Genomic DNA, 18,758 nt, shown 5'->3' on the forward strand with positions numbered 1-18,758 from the left:
GCCTGGTTATTTAAACCGAGTCCTGAGTGATGCAAAGGAGTTGGCCACGGGACGATCTGGAAGAAGTACTGCAGTCATCAATACACGTGCAGATATAATTACGCCTTTGAATTCATGGAGGAAAGATTTGAATTTGCTACCATTGAATGGCTGGCTGCTCGAGTGCGCGAGCTAAGCTCCGACCGCCAGATGCAGCACTAAACGCCCTGGGTCCGGAGAGGGACGTGGGCACGAGGCCAGGTGTGTGCTGCGGTCCCACGAGCCCTCGCCGGGCGCGGACACCGAAGAGAACGGAAAGCTTCCCGAGGGTTCCGCGCAGCCCCGGCCAAGCCAGCCGCGCACCACGTGACCCAGGGGCGGGGCGAGGGCGGGCCGGCCGGCGCACTTCCCGGCGTGCCGCGCGGGGGGCGGGGGCGGGGCCAGCGGGAGTCGCCGCCTCTGGACGCCCGTTCCCTCGGCGGGGCCCCGGACAGCACCGCGCGTCCCAGTCCCCGGTCGGCCTGCAGCTCCAGGCGGCGGCGGCGGCGGCGGCGGCATGCGCGTGTGAGATGCGGCGGCGGGCAGCCGGGACGCGGGCGGCGGAGCAGCGGACGGGCGCGGCCTCCTCAGCGCGGGGCGCGCGGTGCATGCGGCCGAGCACGCGGGCGCCGGGCAGCCGCCGGCCACGCCGCCTCCATAAACACTTGTTTAGGACTCGTTCGCCTCGCTGAGGCCCCGGGCGCCGCCATGGAGGCCCCGCCGGACCCCGCGCTCCTCGCCGCCGCCTCAGCCCCGGCCTCGGCCCCGCTGCGGGCCCCGGAGGTAGCGCGGCTCCGCCAGGAGCAGGAAAAGGTAACAGGCCGCGGCCCGGCCCGCGCGTCCGCCGGGCTGTGGGGGCGCCCGCTCCCCTCCCTCCGTCCCTGACTCCTGACCTCCGACCCCCGGCCGGCCCAGCCCTGCCCCCCGGGCCCGGCTAGCCCCCACCCCGCGTCCGGGACGCGCGGCCTCCAGTCCCCGAGGGAGACGGAGAGTGCCGGGAGAAACTTTTGTCACGTGCTCTTGTTGTCTTTTGTCTGCCGCCCTTTGACCTCCGAGGGGAGGGGGGCCGCGAAAGGTAACAGGCCGCCCCCCGCCCTCCTGCCCCGGTGTCACTGGTGCCTGAGCGCGGGGCGCGGCTGGCGGAAGTGGTTGTCAAAATGTGTCCCCGGCTCCGTCACATTGACCCGGTTTGTGACGGTGCCGCGGGCCCGCGGGGGTGTGGCCTGGGTCAGGGGAGAGGCTGTTGCTCCATTCTAACCGCAGCCGCCGCCACACGAAGCAGCCGGGCCGCGGCGAAGAGGGAAGGAAGCCCTGCATCTCCCAATGGGATTGATGGGAAGACGTGCACCCGACGGAAGACGTACAGCGGGACTGTTTGTTTTTTTTTTAAAATTATATGTGTTTTTTAAAAATTGAACTTTAGAGAGAGTAAGGGAGCGAGAGAGAAACATCAGTGATGAGACATAATCATCCACCGGCTGCCTCCTGCACGCCCTACACCGGGGATCCAGCAAGTGCCTGATGGGGAATCGAACCGTGACCTGGTTCACAGGTCGGATCTCAACAACTGAGCACCACCGGCGGGGCCAGCGTTACTCTGTTTCATCTCGGGGTTTTTCCTTTGAATTCTGTACCATGCACTCTCCTGAAAGCTTGGAATTCTGACTTGGAAAAGCAGCATTTAATTTACTGACAGTGTCCTGTTGGGAGAGAGCATCATGGTTCAGAGGGTGAGGAAGTTGTTGCAAAAACAATGAGAGAACCGCTAACCTTTTCTATTGAGCATTGCCGCATAGAAACCACTCCGTCAGGCTTACAGAGATGAACAGGAGGGTCTCATAGGATCTAGAACAGCCCTGGTTTGCTTGGCCACCACCTGCCCTGGGAATTTCCTGCCCTGTGCTGGCTGCCTCGGGTATTGCGTGCTTCTGAGAGCCTCCTTTCTTTAATGCTACATACCAGCGATTTTCAAAGGGTGTGCTGTGAGAAGTTTTAAAACGTGCAATACCTGACTATTTAGTCAGGGGCACTTCGATTGCCAAGTAATAAAATGACAACAGCCAGCACAGCAGTAGCTGTCTAGAATGAATGAATCAAGATGAATCTTTTTTGGGGGCAGGTGGGCACACAATGCACTATATTTTTTGGTGTGCTGCACGCAGAATTTCAGTAATTATGTGCCGTGAGATGAAAAAGGCCGAAAATCGCTGCTGTACACAACTGTTAGGTTTTAAACTGGGCTTTTTTTTTCGAGATGAGGGTTTAAACATTCAACAAGTTGGGCATGTTTAAGTTATAGGTCCATGGATCTTAATTTTTTTGAAGAGAAAAATCAAAGAAGAAAGAAGAGACAGCGCTTTTTGAAACCAGTTTGTTCATTTTCGGCAAAACTTTTTGTTCTTTTAGAAAATGTGAGGCAGGCCCGGAAGGTGGTGCTCCCAGAATCACTTTGCCTCCGCCATAGAAATGTGCCTGGTGCTCCCCGACATGTTTCCTCCCCTTGGGCATGTTGGTCTTACTCTGATGCCAGTGTGGTTGAAATGCAGGGGGTGCTCGGAACAGCCCTTGGGTGTGGTGTCCAGTTACCTTTGGAAACTGCCTTTCAGGCCCAGTCCTGGGACCCGAGTAACTGTCTTCAGTGGACATCCACTCTGCTCCCAGGCTCCTCTCCTGTGTTTTGTTGATAAATAAGCACATACAGTAAGTATGTGCCTGTCTGTCATCGTAGGTTCAGTAACTCCCAGGCCATGATAAGGTCTCTGTAAATAGGCTAGACCAGTGGTTGGCAAACTCATTAGTCAACAGAGCCAAATATCAACAATACAACATTGAAATTTCTTGTGAGAGCCAAATTTTTTAAACTACTAACGCCACTTCTTTAAAATAGACTTGCCCAGGCCGTGGTATTTTGTGGAAGAGCCACACTCAAGGGGCCAAAGAGCCGCATGTGTCTCACGAGCGGCAGTTTGCTGACCACGGGGATAGACCAAGTATGTCAAACTCAAAGGCTAACATGGGCTAAGTAAACAAGCTTTAAGTGTATATGGGCCACAATAACACAAAAGCTTCAATTTTCATAGGAACGTAGGTTTATTTCGATAGAGGCATCCTGAATACAAAGGGCTGAAATAAATGAGTCATCGTTAACAAAATAATAGAACATTTTAATAAAAATTAACATTTTTTCTTGAATATTAACTTACCAGACACTGAATAACTACAAAATTAATAAGTATAATGCAAATAAACCTATTTTTCTTTTTCAATTTTAATTTTTTAAAATATATATTGACTTCAGAAGAAAGGGAGAGAGAGAGAGAGATAGAAACATCAGTGATGGGAGAGAATCATTGATCGGCTGCCTCCTACATGCCCCCCACTGGGGATGGAGCCCGAAACCTGGGCATGTTGATGGGAATCGAACCCGAGACCCTTCAGTCTGCAGGCCGAAGCTCTATCCACTGAGCCAAACCAGCTAGGGCTGCCATTTTTTTTAACCTTTTACCTGTTTGCTGGCCAGGTACCTGGCACATGTTGGATTCCCCAAGAAATGTTTCAAGCTTTCACTGCTTTCCTATTATATAAACTCATGACACATTAAAATGGGTGTGTTCTCAATTGTCCTCTTTGAGGATAGGTCTTAATCATCTTTGGATTTCAATCTGCTAGCACAGTCTAGGTTTTTAGTTAGTGTGTGGGCCATTGTTCATTTCATTCCCTCTGTATGAGTTCTTCATTCAACCCCCACTTCAGCCAGACTCGGGACTTTGAAATCTTAGCTGTCCTTGAAGTACCAGCTCAAAAATGCCACACCTTCCTTGGTTACTTTAGCGAAAAGACCAATAGCTGATATTTTTTGTAAAGTTAAACCTAATTTTCTTGTTCTCCAAAAGCAAAATATTTCCTCTTGAGCACACCAAAGACTAACGATGTGGCTGCTAAAATATTCGCTGCTAGTATTAGTGGAGAGAAATGGTGCGCTTGTGCGTAAGGCGCATAAGGGAAATGAATGCAATACGATTATAGTAATCAGTCATTAGCAAACTTTGTAGTTCGTTACTAATGATATTTAACAGGATATTATAAAAAGTTACGAAATTTTTATTAAAACGTTTCTTGCAGACAGTTACATAGGCTGGACTGCAAAAATATTCATTGTGGGCCATGAGTTTGACATGCTTGGGCTAGACTATTTGAAAGGGTCTGCTCAGAACAGGAGACCCAAAATATAGCTATCTTTTTTTAATAGGTTTTTAAAAAAACAAAAAAAATCCTCACCCAAGGACATGCATTTATTGATTTTACCACTATCCATTTCCAGAACTTTTTTTTATCTTGGGAAACTGAAACTACCCATGAATCAATTCCCTCTCCCCCTCCCTTCGGCAGCTGCCATTTTACTTTGTGTCTGTTTCTGTGAGTCTGACTGTCTAGCCGTCTTACATAAGGGGCGTCATACAGCATTTGTCCTTTTGTGACTGGCTTATTTCACTTAGCATAACATCCTCAACGTTTATTCATATCACAGACTACATATATCATGGTTCCCTTTTGTAGGCTGAATAATATTCCATTGTATGGAGATACCACATGTGGTTATTCATTCATCCATCGGTGGACAGGGTAGCTTCCGTTTTTTGACTGTTAGGAATAATGCTGCTGTGAACTTGACCGGCAGATCTCGCAGTCCCTGCCTGGACTTCTTTTGGGAATGTACCCAGAAGTGGAATTGCTGGGTCACATGCACTCTGTGTCTGATTTTGTAGGAACCACCAATCTGTTTTCCACAGCGGCTCCGCCATGTTGCACTTATGTGGTTATTACTCTTATCGCTGTCCCGGTGGCTGCAACGTGATACCTCACTGTGGCTCTGTTTCACCTCCGTGGATGTTCTTTTTTCTCTGCCTTTTTAAGGACTTCCTTTGATTTAACCAAACACACTTTGCTGATGTGTTTTCTCCACTCTGATAACTTGTTCACGATACATTCTTTTTTACTGTGGTACATTAGTACTATACTTCATATATGTATTTGTTAGCACTAAATCTACTATATATGTATACTATACTTACTATTCTTTTTTCTCACGAGGGGGGTTTTTCCTAGAGATTGCAATGCGCACTCATTTACCCATCCTAGCGCCTGCATTATCGCTCTGTGCGTTTGAATTCTGTGTGTTTTAAGCACTATGACATTTTATTATTTTAGGGGACCCACATTGATTTATCATTACCTTTTTTAAGAATACCTGTACAGTCGCTCTTTAGTTCCTCCTGCATTTATATTGCTCCGAACAGTCCCTGTAGTATTTCTCTTCTCCCCAGGGTTATTGAGATGTGGCTGACCTGCGCCCGGTGTAAGTTTCAGTGGTTACACCGGAGCGAGGGCACCCCTCTGGCTCTGTTCTGTGTGCACGCGCTTCCCTTGCTGTGTACTCAGCATGGATGTTCGGTTACTTGCTCACACTTTAAGGTGTCACTCGCTTTTCATTTTTCGTTATTTTTGTTGACATCAGCTCCAGTTCAGCAGTGTATGTCCTCCCTGCTCCTGCCTGGCTGCTCAGAACTTGTCTCTTTTCTTTGGTTTTTATCAGGGTAACGGTGCTGAGTCTCGGTGCCTCCTCCGGTTTGTGTTTAGTCTGCAGTGAATGTTTCTTTTTTAGGGAGTCACAGGCATGTTAGACATAGTCCAGCCTGTGTAAAGGGACCGGGCGTGAATGTGGGAAATGTGCGGGGAGCCTGCGGGGGAAAGCTGGCTAAATGTCCAGGTGAGGTGAAGGGGATTGCTTTGATTCCATCCTGGCTATGTTTTTTGAATCCAAGTGCTTTAGCAAGTGGCTCTATATAATCGGAGTTAACTTTTGGTAGCAGCTTTGGCATTTTTGCCTTTTAGGATATTTAGAAAGTAAAGTTGTTTAAAAGCTTTATACAGAAGCCCCAGTTTATTGCAGTTTCGTGCTGCTTCTTGAATTTTTTTTTTCTGTTAGGAACCTGTGGTCAATTCCTCCCTTCTTTACAAAGAAGTCTCCCTAAAAGACTGGCAATGTTTTACTGACTTGTTGAAGCGCACTTCTTAGGTGCCGTGGTGAAGACATTTGTACGCCCACTTAATTAACCGACAGAACGTCCTTCACAAATGGAGCTGTCAGGTAGCGGTACATGCCCAGTCTCAGCTTAGCCACCAGGTCCTTTTTCCTTTCTGACTCAGTGGCTCTAAAACCCAGCATTGTAGGATGTGGCCCGATGGCAGGCTAGCAGGAGCAAGCCCTTAGGACTGTGCTTGGTGCAGTCCTCCAGCTGTTTCACCCGCAGCCATTGCAGGCGGAACCCGAAGTTGCAATACAGGGAGACAGGAGGGAAGGGAAGCGGTTCCAGCGACTGAGGCACATTGCCCCTTCCTCCGGCCTTCTACTCCAGGCCACTTGGAATGTGGCTCATATTCACAAGGGGACGCACAGCTGATGCCCCTGTGGACTGGTACAGGGGAAATGAGTGGAGACCTTACCCACGTGGAACCAGGCCTGCCTGCCTGCCTGTCTTCCTAAAGTGAGCAGAGGAATTCTTATTCCTGCATCCCGTATGCTTTATTGACTAAAACGGATCAAATACTCCTTAACCCTTGTAGCAGAATGTGCCTGTGTGTCAGCTGGACCCTGGCGTAAAGGAAAACCAGGTAGTTGGCTGGGCTGTGTGTCATTGTCATCCTGGACATGTAACTCGATTAGTGCCTTAAAAATACCATGCGATGTGATAGTGATTACAGGCTAGCCCACTGCCCTCTCCTCCAGCGCACACGTGCGCACACACACACACACCCCACACGTGCGCGCGCAGACACACACACCACACACGTGCGCACACACCACACGCACGCGTGCGCGCACACACCACACACGTGCGCACACCACACGCACGCGCGCACACACACACCACACGCATGCGCGCGCACACACCCCACACGTGCGCGCGCGCGCACCCTGGGCTTGGGAAATTTGTTGTTCATACTCAGTTGCTTGACCTGAAAGGGCCATGAGCTGAGTGAAGCATTGGAAGAAGGAAGGATGTTTATTGGTGGATTTTAGCTTTCTTGCTTTTACTGCCATTACTGTGGGCTTATGCAGGGAGGGCAGGAGCAGCAGATGAGTCAGAGAGAGAGAGAGAGAGAGAGAGAGAGAGAGAGAGAGAGAGAGAGAGATGCAGACAGCTGCTTTCTTGTGGAAGCCGTCCCACAGTGAGTGTGGGCTTTGGGATTTGGTAGACCCGGCTTTAAAACCCGTTTTAAAACCCGTTTCCGTCTTAGCAGTCCTTGGCAGTTGTATGTTGGGTGCGTTACTTCACTGCTGAGCACAGGTGCCCGCTCTTAAGGAGAGGTGAAAGGCCACCTACTGAACTGCCTGCAGCTGGTTTAGGAGGTGACGTCTTGGCGAAACTCGGTTAGTCTTGCTCTTGGGGTAGGGAGGGCAGTTTTGAGTTAGGCAGGGTGCCATGTGACTGGGGTGTTGGCAAAGACTCTTAAGGAGAGAGAGAGAGAGAGAGGGAGGGAAGGAGGGAGGGAGGAGGGTAAAAAGCGGTAGGTCAGCTCCTAGCCGGCTCCTTTACTGTGGACCTAGTGCTTCCTACCCACACGTACGTATTTTATTTACAATTCCTGGCTGTGAGTGCAGTTATATTACAGAATTTACTGGGTCAATTATTTTAATTGTTGAAGCCTGCTGACCAATTCTTTTTCTAAAAACGGTTCAATAAGATTTTCTTTCTTTAGGAGTAACAGTTCCATGCTTTGGCAGGTTTAACTTAAAGAACTGGAATTGGCTCACGTTCCTCGATAGCCATCTTACTTTTTCAAAAAAGCTTGTGTGAAGGACCACAAAGTAATGAAATGTTTCTTGTTGTTTTCCCCCAAGAGTAGTTGTTTATAGGACCAGGCTCACTCTCTTATAGTTAAAGGAATTAATCTGAGTTCATTTTCAGAGGGAATAAGATTATTTGGAATTACTTAACAGAAAAATGAGATAGGTTTGTTTTTTAACCCAGGTAGACTCGTTTGAATCATAAAATTTTCTTCCTTCTAAAATTTTCCTTCACAGCGAAGTTGTAGAAATTAAAGAAACACAACTACAGGTATCTCAAAAGGTAAACACCGCTGCCTGGGTTCAAGTGTCTGTTGGAGCTGTGGACTCTGAGCCCTGTAGCAAAGAGAACTGGACGTGCCGTGGGAGCTACCGTCTCCTTGCGTGCCTCCTCCACCTTTTCCTCTATTGCGTTGGTTCTCACAATATCTGGCCTGTGTTTGGATGGCGCCCAGCTGCAGCCTCTGTTCTGAACCCTCCCCGGAACCTGCAGACGCGTGTCTGTAAGACCGTCTTTTTGGCAGTGAGCATTTCCCTTGTAAATTACGAAATAGATTTGTTGTTGTTGTTGTTGTCTTCTTGAAATCTGTTCCTGGGAAACTATTTTTAGGAAAGAGAAGGGACCAGGGGAGGAGGGCTGGGGAAGGATAGCTGGAACCTAGTGGGGAGCAGAGAGCGGGGATGGCAAGAAGACAGGCCATCCTACCGCGGACTTGTTTTTTAAGCATAAAAAGCGTATGTGCCAAATTTACATATTTACTAATTAAAAAGGCTTCCTGGAGGCCTCCAGTAGACTATCTTCTGTGACCTTTAACACCGTCACTAATGGATATTGCATAGAACATTTCATCGAAGGCCCTTTAAATAATGTAGGTGATTATGAATATGTAACTAGTTAATATGCAGCCGCGGCAGGTTACCGCGTGGAGGTTAATGAAGCCCCTGCGCGGTGGTTCGCAGGGCTTTCTCCTCTGCTTCTGGCTCCCTTCATGCGTGGAGACCGGCGTCGGGCCGGAGAGAGGGTCTCATCTTTTAATGGGGTTGTTCAGTAGGAACTTTATCAGAGGGTTTCATGCAGATGGTTTTCTTTTTCAGTTTACATGGAGTTCTGTTTGTGTCTTTTACAAGGACGGCCAGATCAGAGACAGTAGGGTGGACTGGAGTCACTTTGGCCGGTCCCTCTAGGTGCGTGTCGGCAATGTCAGTGCCGCTGTTAAGTGTGACTCAGTGAGTGCTACTCCGAGGTCCTCGTCCCACAGTGGCCCTCCTGTGCTGAGTGAATGTGGGGTGTGGTTGGGATCTGATCACAGCATGCATTTTGTGCAGGATTACTGCCCTAGTATTTAAAATGTCCCAAAGGAGGACAGTTATTTCAGGAATGAAATGTTAGAGAGATTTAGTGACAACGCCCCTCCCCCCCTTTCTTGTGATTTCTGGGTAAAGCATTAAGCATACAGACAGACAGTTATCGGTATTCAGAACAGTGAACCAGAGCAGTGGGTTTCAAACCAGATAAAGCACCCTGGCCAGTGGCTCAGTTGGTTGGAGCGTCGTCCCATACACCAAGGTTGTGGCTTCATACCCGTCGGGGCACACACTTAGCTTGCGGGTGCTATCCTGGTTGGGGTGCATATAGGAGGCAACTGATGGATGTCTCTCTCTCTCTCTCTCTCTCTCTCTCTCTCTTTTTCTTTCTCTCTTACCCTTCCTTCCTCTCTAAAAAAAAAAAAAAAAATCAATAAGAAAAAAACCCAAACATATCCTTGGGTGAGGATTCAAACAAAACAAAACAAAACCCCAGATAATTCTTTTTTTTTTTTCATGTGGCTTTTTGTATTGAGCCTTTTGGCTTTTATTCCTTAGTTTCTTTGTCTCTAAAATGGTGCTACAGTATTTGAAATTTTTAAAACGTTTATTAATGGGCCATGTAAAAGCAAGTGATTAGTAATCTTTGGGAACAGTGTTGCTTTTCAATTGCCATTTAAGTGTCTTCCCCCTTTATTGGCTGGTGTTCTTACCGGTGTTCTGAGCATTGTGGGAATCTACTGAAATGCCGCCGAGGGAAACAAACAACTTTTGTCATTAATTTTACTGTTTTCATATTATAGGCTCAACTGGCTATGAGGTGCTTACACTTTTATCATAATTCACAGGGGGAACAAATGGGCTGTTCAGAGCATCTCTTTATCCCAAGTATTTCCCTTTGAAAATGTAGTAGAAAAATATCACCGAACTCATTTTTAATGCGTCAGAATAAAAATCACAGGTGAGAACATTTGGAGATATACTGACAAAATAAAATATTTTCACTACTGTCATTTTTTTTAACTGATGAAACGTGGATGTTACATTAGCTTTTTTGTTATTTGTAACATTTGTGTATCCTACAAAATATGTAACATTGAAAGCAGGTCTGTAGATTGTACAAAATACTCGTTATCTTATATCATGTGTCATCTCACTGTTAGGAAGCGGGCTTTGCACCGAGCCTGAGCCGGGAAGCTGCAATTTGTTCTGCGGTTATCAGCCCGCATTAGAGGGCTGTGATAAAGTGTGCTGCTTAGGAACCAGCGCTCACGTCTCGGTGCGCGTGACACATAAAGATGGGGCCGGAGGTGCTGTGGAATCTGTAAAGCCCGCTCGTGTTGCGACGCGTTGATTTTGTAGCTCTGTGCCATGCCCTGTTTTTCATGAGGAGTTATCTGTTTCCATGACAGGTGGTCACGGGCTGCCGAGAGAGGATCCAGCACTGGTGAGTGAAGGATGCTTTTATCACTTTTCTGAAACACTGTAGGCCACCCTTCCATATTTAAGTAGAGTGTGCCCTGTTTTTTGGGAGCCCGTAATTGAATTCTGCTAGTACTCCATGTTGAATGCCTTGGCCACTAATTTATATCGTCTGTCACTGTTTGCTGACTTACATGTTCCCTGATTTCCTGAAGTGTCACCATTTGTGTTTAGTCTAAGGGCCTTCTTTTCTCCTTTTTGTTCTTTAGTGTTAGAATAACATTATTATTATGAAGTGGAGACAGACATTTTTGAACTAGACTAATCATAGCTCTACTTGGGAATATTTTTAATATGTATACCGGGATAATAATTGGATCAGCTGTTGGATCAGGGTGGAAATGTGCACGTTTCCTGAAGTTTGAGCCTCTGAGCAACTGCAGTGGGCGAGCCGTCCTGTCTGCTCAGTGCTGATTCTGAGTTCATAGACGGCGCTTGGTGCGCAGCCCCTCCTCTGTCTTCTGAGGACACTCAGCTAGGAGTGTGCAGCCCAGCTGCTGACTCACAGATGTGCGCTGTGCATCCGCTGTGTGCGCTGCGCGCGCGGAGGTAACTGGGAGACCGCAGGCCGCCTGCTTCCTGCCTGCGGGGTGAGTGCAGGAGTGCCGACTGCCCTCGGCACTGGGACTGAATCCTTGCTCGGACACCATCAAGCACAGAACATTTTAAGTTTATTTTGAGACTTTTTCTTCATGCCTGAAAGACCTCCGAGGAAATGGTTCCTAGTTAGTGTTTCAGATGCTGTTTGGCTCCAGTGCGCTAGGCTGCAGGCAGGGTGGGAGCGGAGTCTGCGCTCTGCTCCTCCCCGCGCTGCGCTCCGACTGCTCCCGATTCTGGCTACGGCACGTGGATCACCTGTGAAGAAACCCAGCGCTTCTGCATGTCCAGTAAATGCCTGTCGTGCAGCACCCCCGGGGCAGGCCTGTCAGCGCTCCTGCGGTGGGCCATTCGCTGTCATCACACGTCCGTCTAGGTTAAAGCTCGGAGTGCAGGCCCCCGGCCAGAGAATTAATCCCTCCCCCCCCCTCCCCCCGCTAATTTGGTCAAAGTGAACCATTTACCGTTTTACAGATGATTCCTAGAGGAAGTCTTATTAGTGTTGGCTTCTCTCTTGGTTGATTTTAATGAGGAAATCAGGAAATGAGTGAAGGGTTGGATTCAGTGAGAACAGGTACTGATTTGCACCCGCCGGTGACTCACCACCTGCTCTGGTGCTGGTGGAGGTGGAGACTTCTTCAGGGCGAGGGCGCTCTCCTGTCACACAGCACCCCGAGCTCACCTACAGGACGAGGTGTCTGAGTGGACGAAGGCCCGTGCACGGCTAGCTGTACGTAGCACCGTGGTTACAGGCACTGAGGCTGGTGAGCAAGGACGGACGGACATGGCATTTCGTTTGGGGCAGGTCCATGGGACTCAGTCTCAGTCTCCAGCTTTACAGAGCGCCCAACAGAGAGGCTTGACCAGTTCACCCCCACGTCGCTATCTGCCAGCGAGAGGGCACCTTATCTGTGCAGGAAAAGCCCTTATCCTGTTTCCAGTTAAATCTGCCTTTTCCTCTGAATCACTTCTAATATGGCTCAGGAAACACACTTTCCTTCTGTTTTTTTTTTAAAGATATTTTATTGATTTTTAGAGAGGAAGGGAGAGGGATAGAGAGTTAGAAACATCGATCAGCTGCCTCCTGCACACCTCCTACTGGGGATGTGCCCGCAACCAAGGTAAATGCCCTTGACCGGAATCGAACCTGGGACCTTTCAGTTCGAAGGCCGACGCTCTATCCACTGAGCCAAACCGGCTAGGGCCGTGGTCGGCAAACTGCGGCTCACGAGCCACATGTGGCTCTTTGGCCCCTTAGATGTGGCTCTTACACAAAATACCACGGCCTGGGTGAGTCTATTTTGAAGAAGTGGCATTAGAAGAAGTTTAAGTTGAAAAAATTTGGCTCTCAAAAGAAATTTCAATCGTTGTGCTGTTGATATTTGGCTCTGTTGACTAATGAGTTTGCCGACCACTGGGCTAGGGCATCCTTCTGTTTTTTTAAACGAGGATCTGTTATTGCTAGAATCTAAATGGCCAGTGAAGTCGCTAATTTGTTATCTGAGAAGCCGGGAACCAGTGTCTTCTCTGGAAAGCAGGGTTGCTGTTGGGGAGCACTGTGGCGTTCTTGGGGGTGGTCATTCCCTTCCTGCCACAGCAGGGATCCAGGGGCCGGTCGGATGCTGCTGCTGGACTGCGCGGCCTCCCTGGAGGCCCGCCCTGTTGGGCACTGAGCAGGCATCAGTGTGTGGAGGGAGGCAGGAGGCCTCGGAAGCTGGGCCGCGCTTCAGGGTGCCCCCCACCTGCCTTCAGACACTGCTGCTCCTCATGCTGCTTAACCGGCTTCAGCCTCATCTGCGGTACAGTCGTGCAGCCGAGCCCCTTCTCGGTGGTGACACAGATGTAGCGAAGGAGCAGAGAGGGTGACGTAAAATGCATGTGATGTCTACTGACGCCCATGCTGGTTTGTGCACTTTCAAGGATTTTTCCGTGCAAGGGGCACAGTGAATATTCTGGGCTTCAGGGTCTGAATGGTGTGTAGCTTTCCTCCTCTCCTTTACCCCCAATTCTTGTAAACAACTGTTCCTCACTAGTTTCTTGCAAATCTTCCCAGGAATTGTTTGCATCTAAGCTAATGTTAGTGTGTGAGCATTTGCAAAATTGCTTCTCTAAAACATAACTGCTAGCGTACAGTAGATTTAACAATGCGCCTGGGTGTGCAGGCATTGCACCAAGTTGGCGCTCATAGACACTCGCTGTCCCATGTACTGCCCACGCAGCCCCGTCTCCAGAGCCCCTGCACGGCACATCTGGCTGTTCTGTCTGTCAGCACGGCCTGTTCCAGAAGGAGCTCTAATGGGAGAGATCTGGTTTCTCTCACCTGTGGTTTCTCATCTTCCTCCTTCCTCTTTGTGAGAGGAAAATGTTGATGAGTGACATTCACTACAGGAATATTTTAGGGTGAATAACATACATGTGAGAGCCCTTCGCCTTCTCTAGACCAGCCGAGGGAATGGTATTGACTGCGCCCCTGTTGCTTCAGGGGAGCCGAGGAGTAAACTGAAAGCGAGCCTGGTGCTGGTAGAGCAGTCATTTTTTTTTTTTTAATATATTTTATTGATTTTTTACAGAGAGGAAGGGAGAGGGATAGAGAGTCAGAAACATCGATGAGAGAGAAACATCAATCAGCTACCTCCTGCACGCCCCCCACTGGGGATGTGCCCGCAACCAAGGTACATGCCCTTGACCGGAATAGAACCCGGGACCCTTCAGTCCGCAGGCCGACGCTCTTATCCACTGAGCCAAACCAGTTTTGGCTAGAGCAGTCATTTTTATTATCTGGAGGGCGATGGTCTCGTGGCAATTTATCCCAATTTCAGTTTGACAACATCTACATGTTCTTTTTAAATTGCTTGCTGAAGTGGTGAGTTTTGTCATTTTAAAACAGTGACAGACCCTTCTGCTTTAAGACATTTCAGTGCCCTTGTTTTGTCTGCAGCCAAGACCCTAGCGGGGCCCCTAGGAACCTAATCTCCAGGGAAAGGATGAGAACAGGCCCAGCGCAGGGCTGTGCTTGCAGTGGGTGTAGGCACTGAGGGGCTCCCAGGTGGAGGGGCTCCCAGGCCATCTCTGCTCCTACAAAGTCACGTCTTCGTTGTTCCATGTGAACTGCGAGGCAGCTCTGTTTTGATGGAACATGAAGCAGCCGCCAGAGCCAGTGGAAATGCCTGTTGCTGACCTCTGCCTAATTTCTTCCAGCCCCCATGGATTCTCCCACCTTAGTCACATGAGCGTGCCTAGATGAGGGGTGATGGCTCCCCACTTCTCAGCCCCACGCTTTCTGAGGAATGAGCCCTTAGTCAGATTTTATTGATGGTTTCACTCAGGAGCTTCCCTAACCCTCCTCCTTCCTCTTGCGTTTCCATTTCCCTCTACACATCACCATCTTCTTTAGTTTCCAGATTTTACTCAGGTCAGACCGCCTTCCTCCTCAGGAGACACCGATTCTCGATGCGAGTAGTGTTCTTCTGAAGCCAGAGTCCCCGGCGGCTCCCTCCCTGGGAAGTGTGTCACGGAGTCATGCCATCGCGAAACTTTGTGAAAATAGGATTTGTAAATGAAAAAACATTTCCACCTTCAGGTGGCCAAGACTAGGTTTCTGACGGGCTTGTGCGATGGCACAGAGCCTGCGGGAGGCGTTGATTTGTGTGTTGATTGAGTATTTGATGTTCTGTCAACAGGCAGCAGGTCGATGATGACTACAGCGCCCTGCAGGAACGACTCGGCACCCTGCCTGATAAGCTGTCCTACAACATCATGGTGGGTTGCGTGTCCTCTGCGGGACCCTTGTTTCTGGTGGAGACACTGCCCACGGGAAGGAATAGTGTTCCTTTACCTCCGGGGTCAGTTCACAGATCACCAAGCTCAGGCCTGCGTCAGAGGCAGCAACCATAGGACTTGTCTGTTTCACTTCACACTCACACACCAATCGTAGTAATAGTGGGTCTTTTCTTCTTCCCCTTTTTTTCCAGACTTACATGAAATGATCACATTATGGTGACATACATGGCATAAATGTTAGCACAACATTTGACATATTTGGTGTGCAGGTTTTACTGTGTCAGAAAACTACAATTATGGCAGAAATATCGCGCTTAGTCGTTTCCTGTTAGCCAGAGCAGGAATAGACCATAATGTTTTGTAATTCACAGAATTAAACCCTAGAACATTGATTTTATATAAAAAGGTACGCTAGTTTCTGTTTGAATGATCTTCATATTGACATAGTCATCTGTTCACGAGCCCTGGATTAGATTCCTTCATTGCATGAATGTTCTTCATGAAGACTCTTCTTAATTACACCAACCCAGGCACTTTGTAACTGTGTTGTTGTCCATTCTACTGGCCTAAACATTTTATAAATTTTGTAGATTTGTTAAAACTATTTATTTATTCATTCGTGCTTTGCAAAAGTAAATAGTTATCTTATTGGAAATAATTTCGTTTTTTTTAATCAAAGGTATTATATCATTACAAGTTTGTTTCATTTAAATTTATGAATGAACCAAGTATAACCCTTGGAGACAAAGCTAGTTTCTCTGAGAGCTGTATGTAAATGTGCCATCTTCCCCGGCGTTGCTTTATTAACCTAAAACAAACCCCTCTAGGCTTTCTGGTGGAACTTCAACGGAGTGTTACATTTCTGTGACGTTGACATTTTATTTTTCTTAGTGTACAGATAAAAAGACCTCAACGCAGAGCTTTTAGTGCTTAGTGTTTCATAAAATGTGTTTTTCAGTGTTCTTAATGCTATTATTTTATTTTTTAAATAGGTGCCCTTTGGCCCTTTTGCCTTCATGCCAGGAAAACTTGTCCACACTAACGAAGTCACTGTGTTACTTGGGGACAACTGGTTTGCCAAGTGTTCCGCAAAGCAGGCCGTGGGCTTAGTCGAGCACCGGAAAGGACGTATGTACCGATTATAAACGATGCTCCTTTGTTAGAGGCGTCACTGGGTGCCAAGCAGACGGGCTGTGTGTTACTGAAAGGACCTTCCATGACCTCTGGGTGGGCCTGTCCAAAGAGGCAGTTGGAGAAGAACCAGCCTGTGGGAGAGGGAGTGGGACGATGGCACTTCTGGGTGGACTAGCACCCCATTAGCGTGTCTTTAGAAACGGCATCATGTAAATGTCACTACATGTGGTTTTGTAGGTAGAAGTTGGGAAGACATAAGAATTGGGGGCATTTTATAGTTTACTAGTGACCCGGTGCAGGGATTCATGCACATTGAAAGGAAATTAATTAGAAGGTGGCCGGCAGGGCGGGATTGGGCGAGACAGGCCAGACATGTCCTGGAGCCAATCTCCCACAGTCCCTCCCCGGTCAGCTGCACCTGGGGTGGCGCCGTGGCTCAAGGGCTCTGCGGAGTGAGCGGGGTCCTTCTGGCAGGTGGGGTCCCTCGGCCTGGCCTGCCGGGATCGCGCCGAAACTGGCTCTCCATCCCCTGAGGGGTCCTGGAGTGCGAGAAGGCACTCTGCACAGTTGCTGTCGTACAGGGTGTGGAACGCAAACGCAAGTGTGTAATAAACCAGATTCGTGGCCAACAGTGCCCCAGGAACAACATAACCCTCAGCCGAAGGTGGAATAGCGCGGCCCCACGAGGAATTGGGCTCCCTCCTCTCTGGTTTCGGGATGCGTCACCCGAGAACCGCCACTGCCAAGTCACTGCAGCTCGGCAGCTCCTGTGTTGAGTGCCTGCTGACCTGGTGGCACGTCATAGCGACCGGTCGGAGGGACACTTGGCATATCAGCCTTTTATATATATAGAATGTATAGATAATTGGTTTGTTGTAGGCTCTCCCATTGACTTACGTTTGCTTTTAATACTTTACACAGAAGGAGTTAACTTTCTACTTACTGAACTGAGAGAAATACCCTCTTTTCAAAGTAAAAACAATTCTTAAACGTGTTTTTTGGTTTGGAAGAGTGATACTTTTATTTTACAGAAGAGACCAGGTGTGGAGGGTACCTAAAGTGCACCCTTGTCTTTGTTAAGTGGTTTGAGGTCTCTGCCTCATTGTATTGAGCTGTTCTTTAGTTTTGTTATCTGTGATACTATTTGTTGACACCAAATAGTAAGTGTGTTGTTTACACACACACACACACACACACACACACACACACACAATTTTGGAGTTGGGTGGGTTGAATTAAGTCCTAGCTTAGTTGCATTTTAAAATTAGGTTTACTAATCTATGTTCTTATTTCTATAGTAGTATACTTAAATTAGTAGTATAATATCACCCCTACCTGCTTTTAACCTTCTAGGTAAATGTGCATTTGAGAACATGTTTGTGAGGGTCCTTCTACATAAATGAGGTCATATAGATAGGAAACAGCTGAATTTTTCAACGATGAAATGCCTTCACTTACACATGAGTTGGGTACTAGTTAGAGAACTCATTTACTCATTGAAATTCTGGGCTTTATATTTGGGGACTAATTGCAGATCACCTTGTATAAGTTTATAAATGATACGCATTTTGATCTTTTGTGACGCTGATGAGAATCTTACTGTTCGGCCTGTGGGAATTCCTGGCAGTGATACTTCCCTTGGCATTGCTGCATTAAAACAGCCGTGTGCATGCGTTCGAGGCGAGAGAAGGGCATGCTTCCCTCCCAAAGCCTTTCCTGATGGGGGAGTTTCCTGATGCGGTGGCTCTGCTCATAGGAAATCAGTTCAGAGTCTGTTCACGTTTTTTCATTTTGGTTTTTATATGGATATTTCAGCAAAGAAATCTTTAGAATCAGGTATGACTTAATATATTAATGGGAGAATATTTTTAATAGAATAGGGCTCTAGAATACAGAAATATTCTTTTGGTAAATCACTTTCCAATGTTTAAATATGGTTTTGAGAATGACCAAACATAATGACTTTGGGATCAATATTTATCTAAGATAATTTTCAGAATATATTCATATAAATTATGTTTGAGAACCTATTATGAGAAGTTAATTATAAAAAAGTTGTTTTGTTCACACAATTTTGTAATACTTAATAATGCTGAAGAAAATGTTTAGGCATATTGTTGTACTTGACATTTGCTAAGAAAAGATACTTTATTTTTCTTAAGGCAGAAGAATATAACAAGTTAAACATACTTCTTCACTGTTGACAGGCATTTGGGGAAGGTGGAGGTCATTGCATGTTAAAAAAGTAGTCAAAATGAATTTAACACAGAAACAACAAAAGGATTCAGAGGAGGGGTTCTGAGGAAGATGGTTTCTGAGAGAGTGTCCTACCCTGTGCTCACATTTTGCAATTTTGCCATTTAACATCAACATGACCAGCTCTTTAACGTTCTTTTAATTTTTAAAATTATGAACGTGACATTGACTTTTCATTTGGTATACTGTTCGGTGAGTCAGAACACGTGTAAAGATTTGTTTAACCAGCACCACAATCAGGACACAGAACAGGATACAGGACACAGGAGCACATAAAACCTCCCTCACCGTCCTTTCTGTGCCTGCGTCCACCTTCACCCCTCAGGCCTGAGAAATG

At 47.6% G+C, this 18,758-nt stretch overlaps 1 protein-coding gene across 2 annotated transcripts in view; it reads left to right on the forward strand.

Moving 5' to 3' along the window:
* Positions 1–439: 439 nt before the first annotated feature.
* URI1 (URI1 prefoldin like chaperone) overlaps positions 440–18,758 on the forward strand; it is a 30,444-nt gene continuing 12,125 nt past the window's right edge. Inside the window, exons 1-4 of one of the 2 annotated variants that reach the window (XM_079799378.1) lie at positions 440–831; positions 10,585–10,619; positions 14,932–15,010; positions 16,024–16,159. In XM_079799378.1, coding sequence (XP_079655504.1) covers positions 727–831; positions 10,585–10,619; positions 14,932–15,010; positions 16,024–16,159 — 355 coding nt within the window. In that variant the 5' untranslated portion in view covers positions 440–726. Of the gene's footprint in view, positions 10,134–10,584; positions 10,620–14,931; positions 15,011–16,023; positions 16,160–18,758 lie in introns of both variants that reach the window. The other variant, XM_079799379.1, reaches the window with a different exon arrangement.

Source organism: Cnephaeus nilssonii (assembly GCF_951640355.1).
Source record: "Cnephaeus nilssonii genome assembly, chromosome: 20".
NCBI classification, from domain to species: Eukaryota; Metazoa; Chordata; class Mammalia; order Chiroptera; family Vespertilionidae; genus Cnephaeus; species Cnephaeus nilssonii.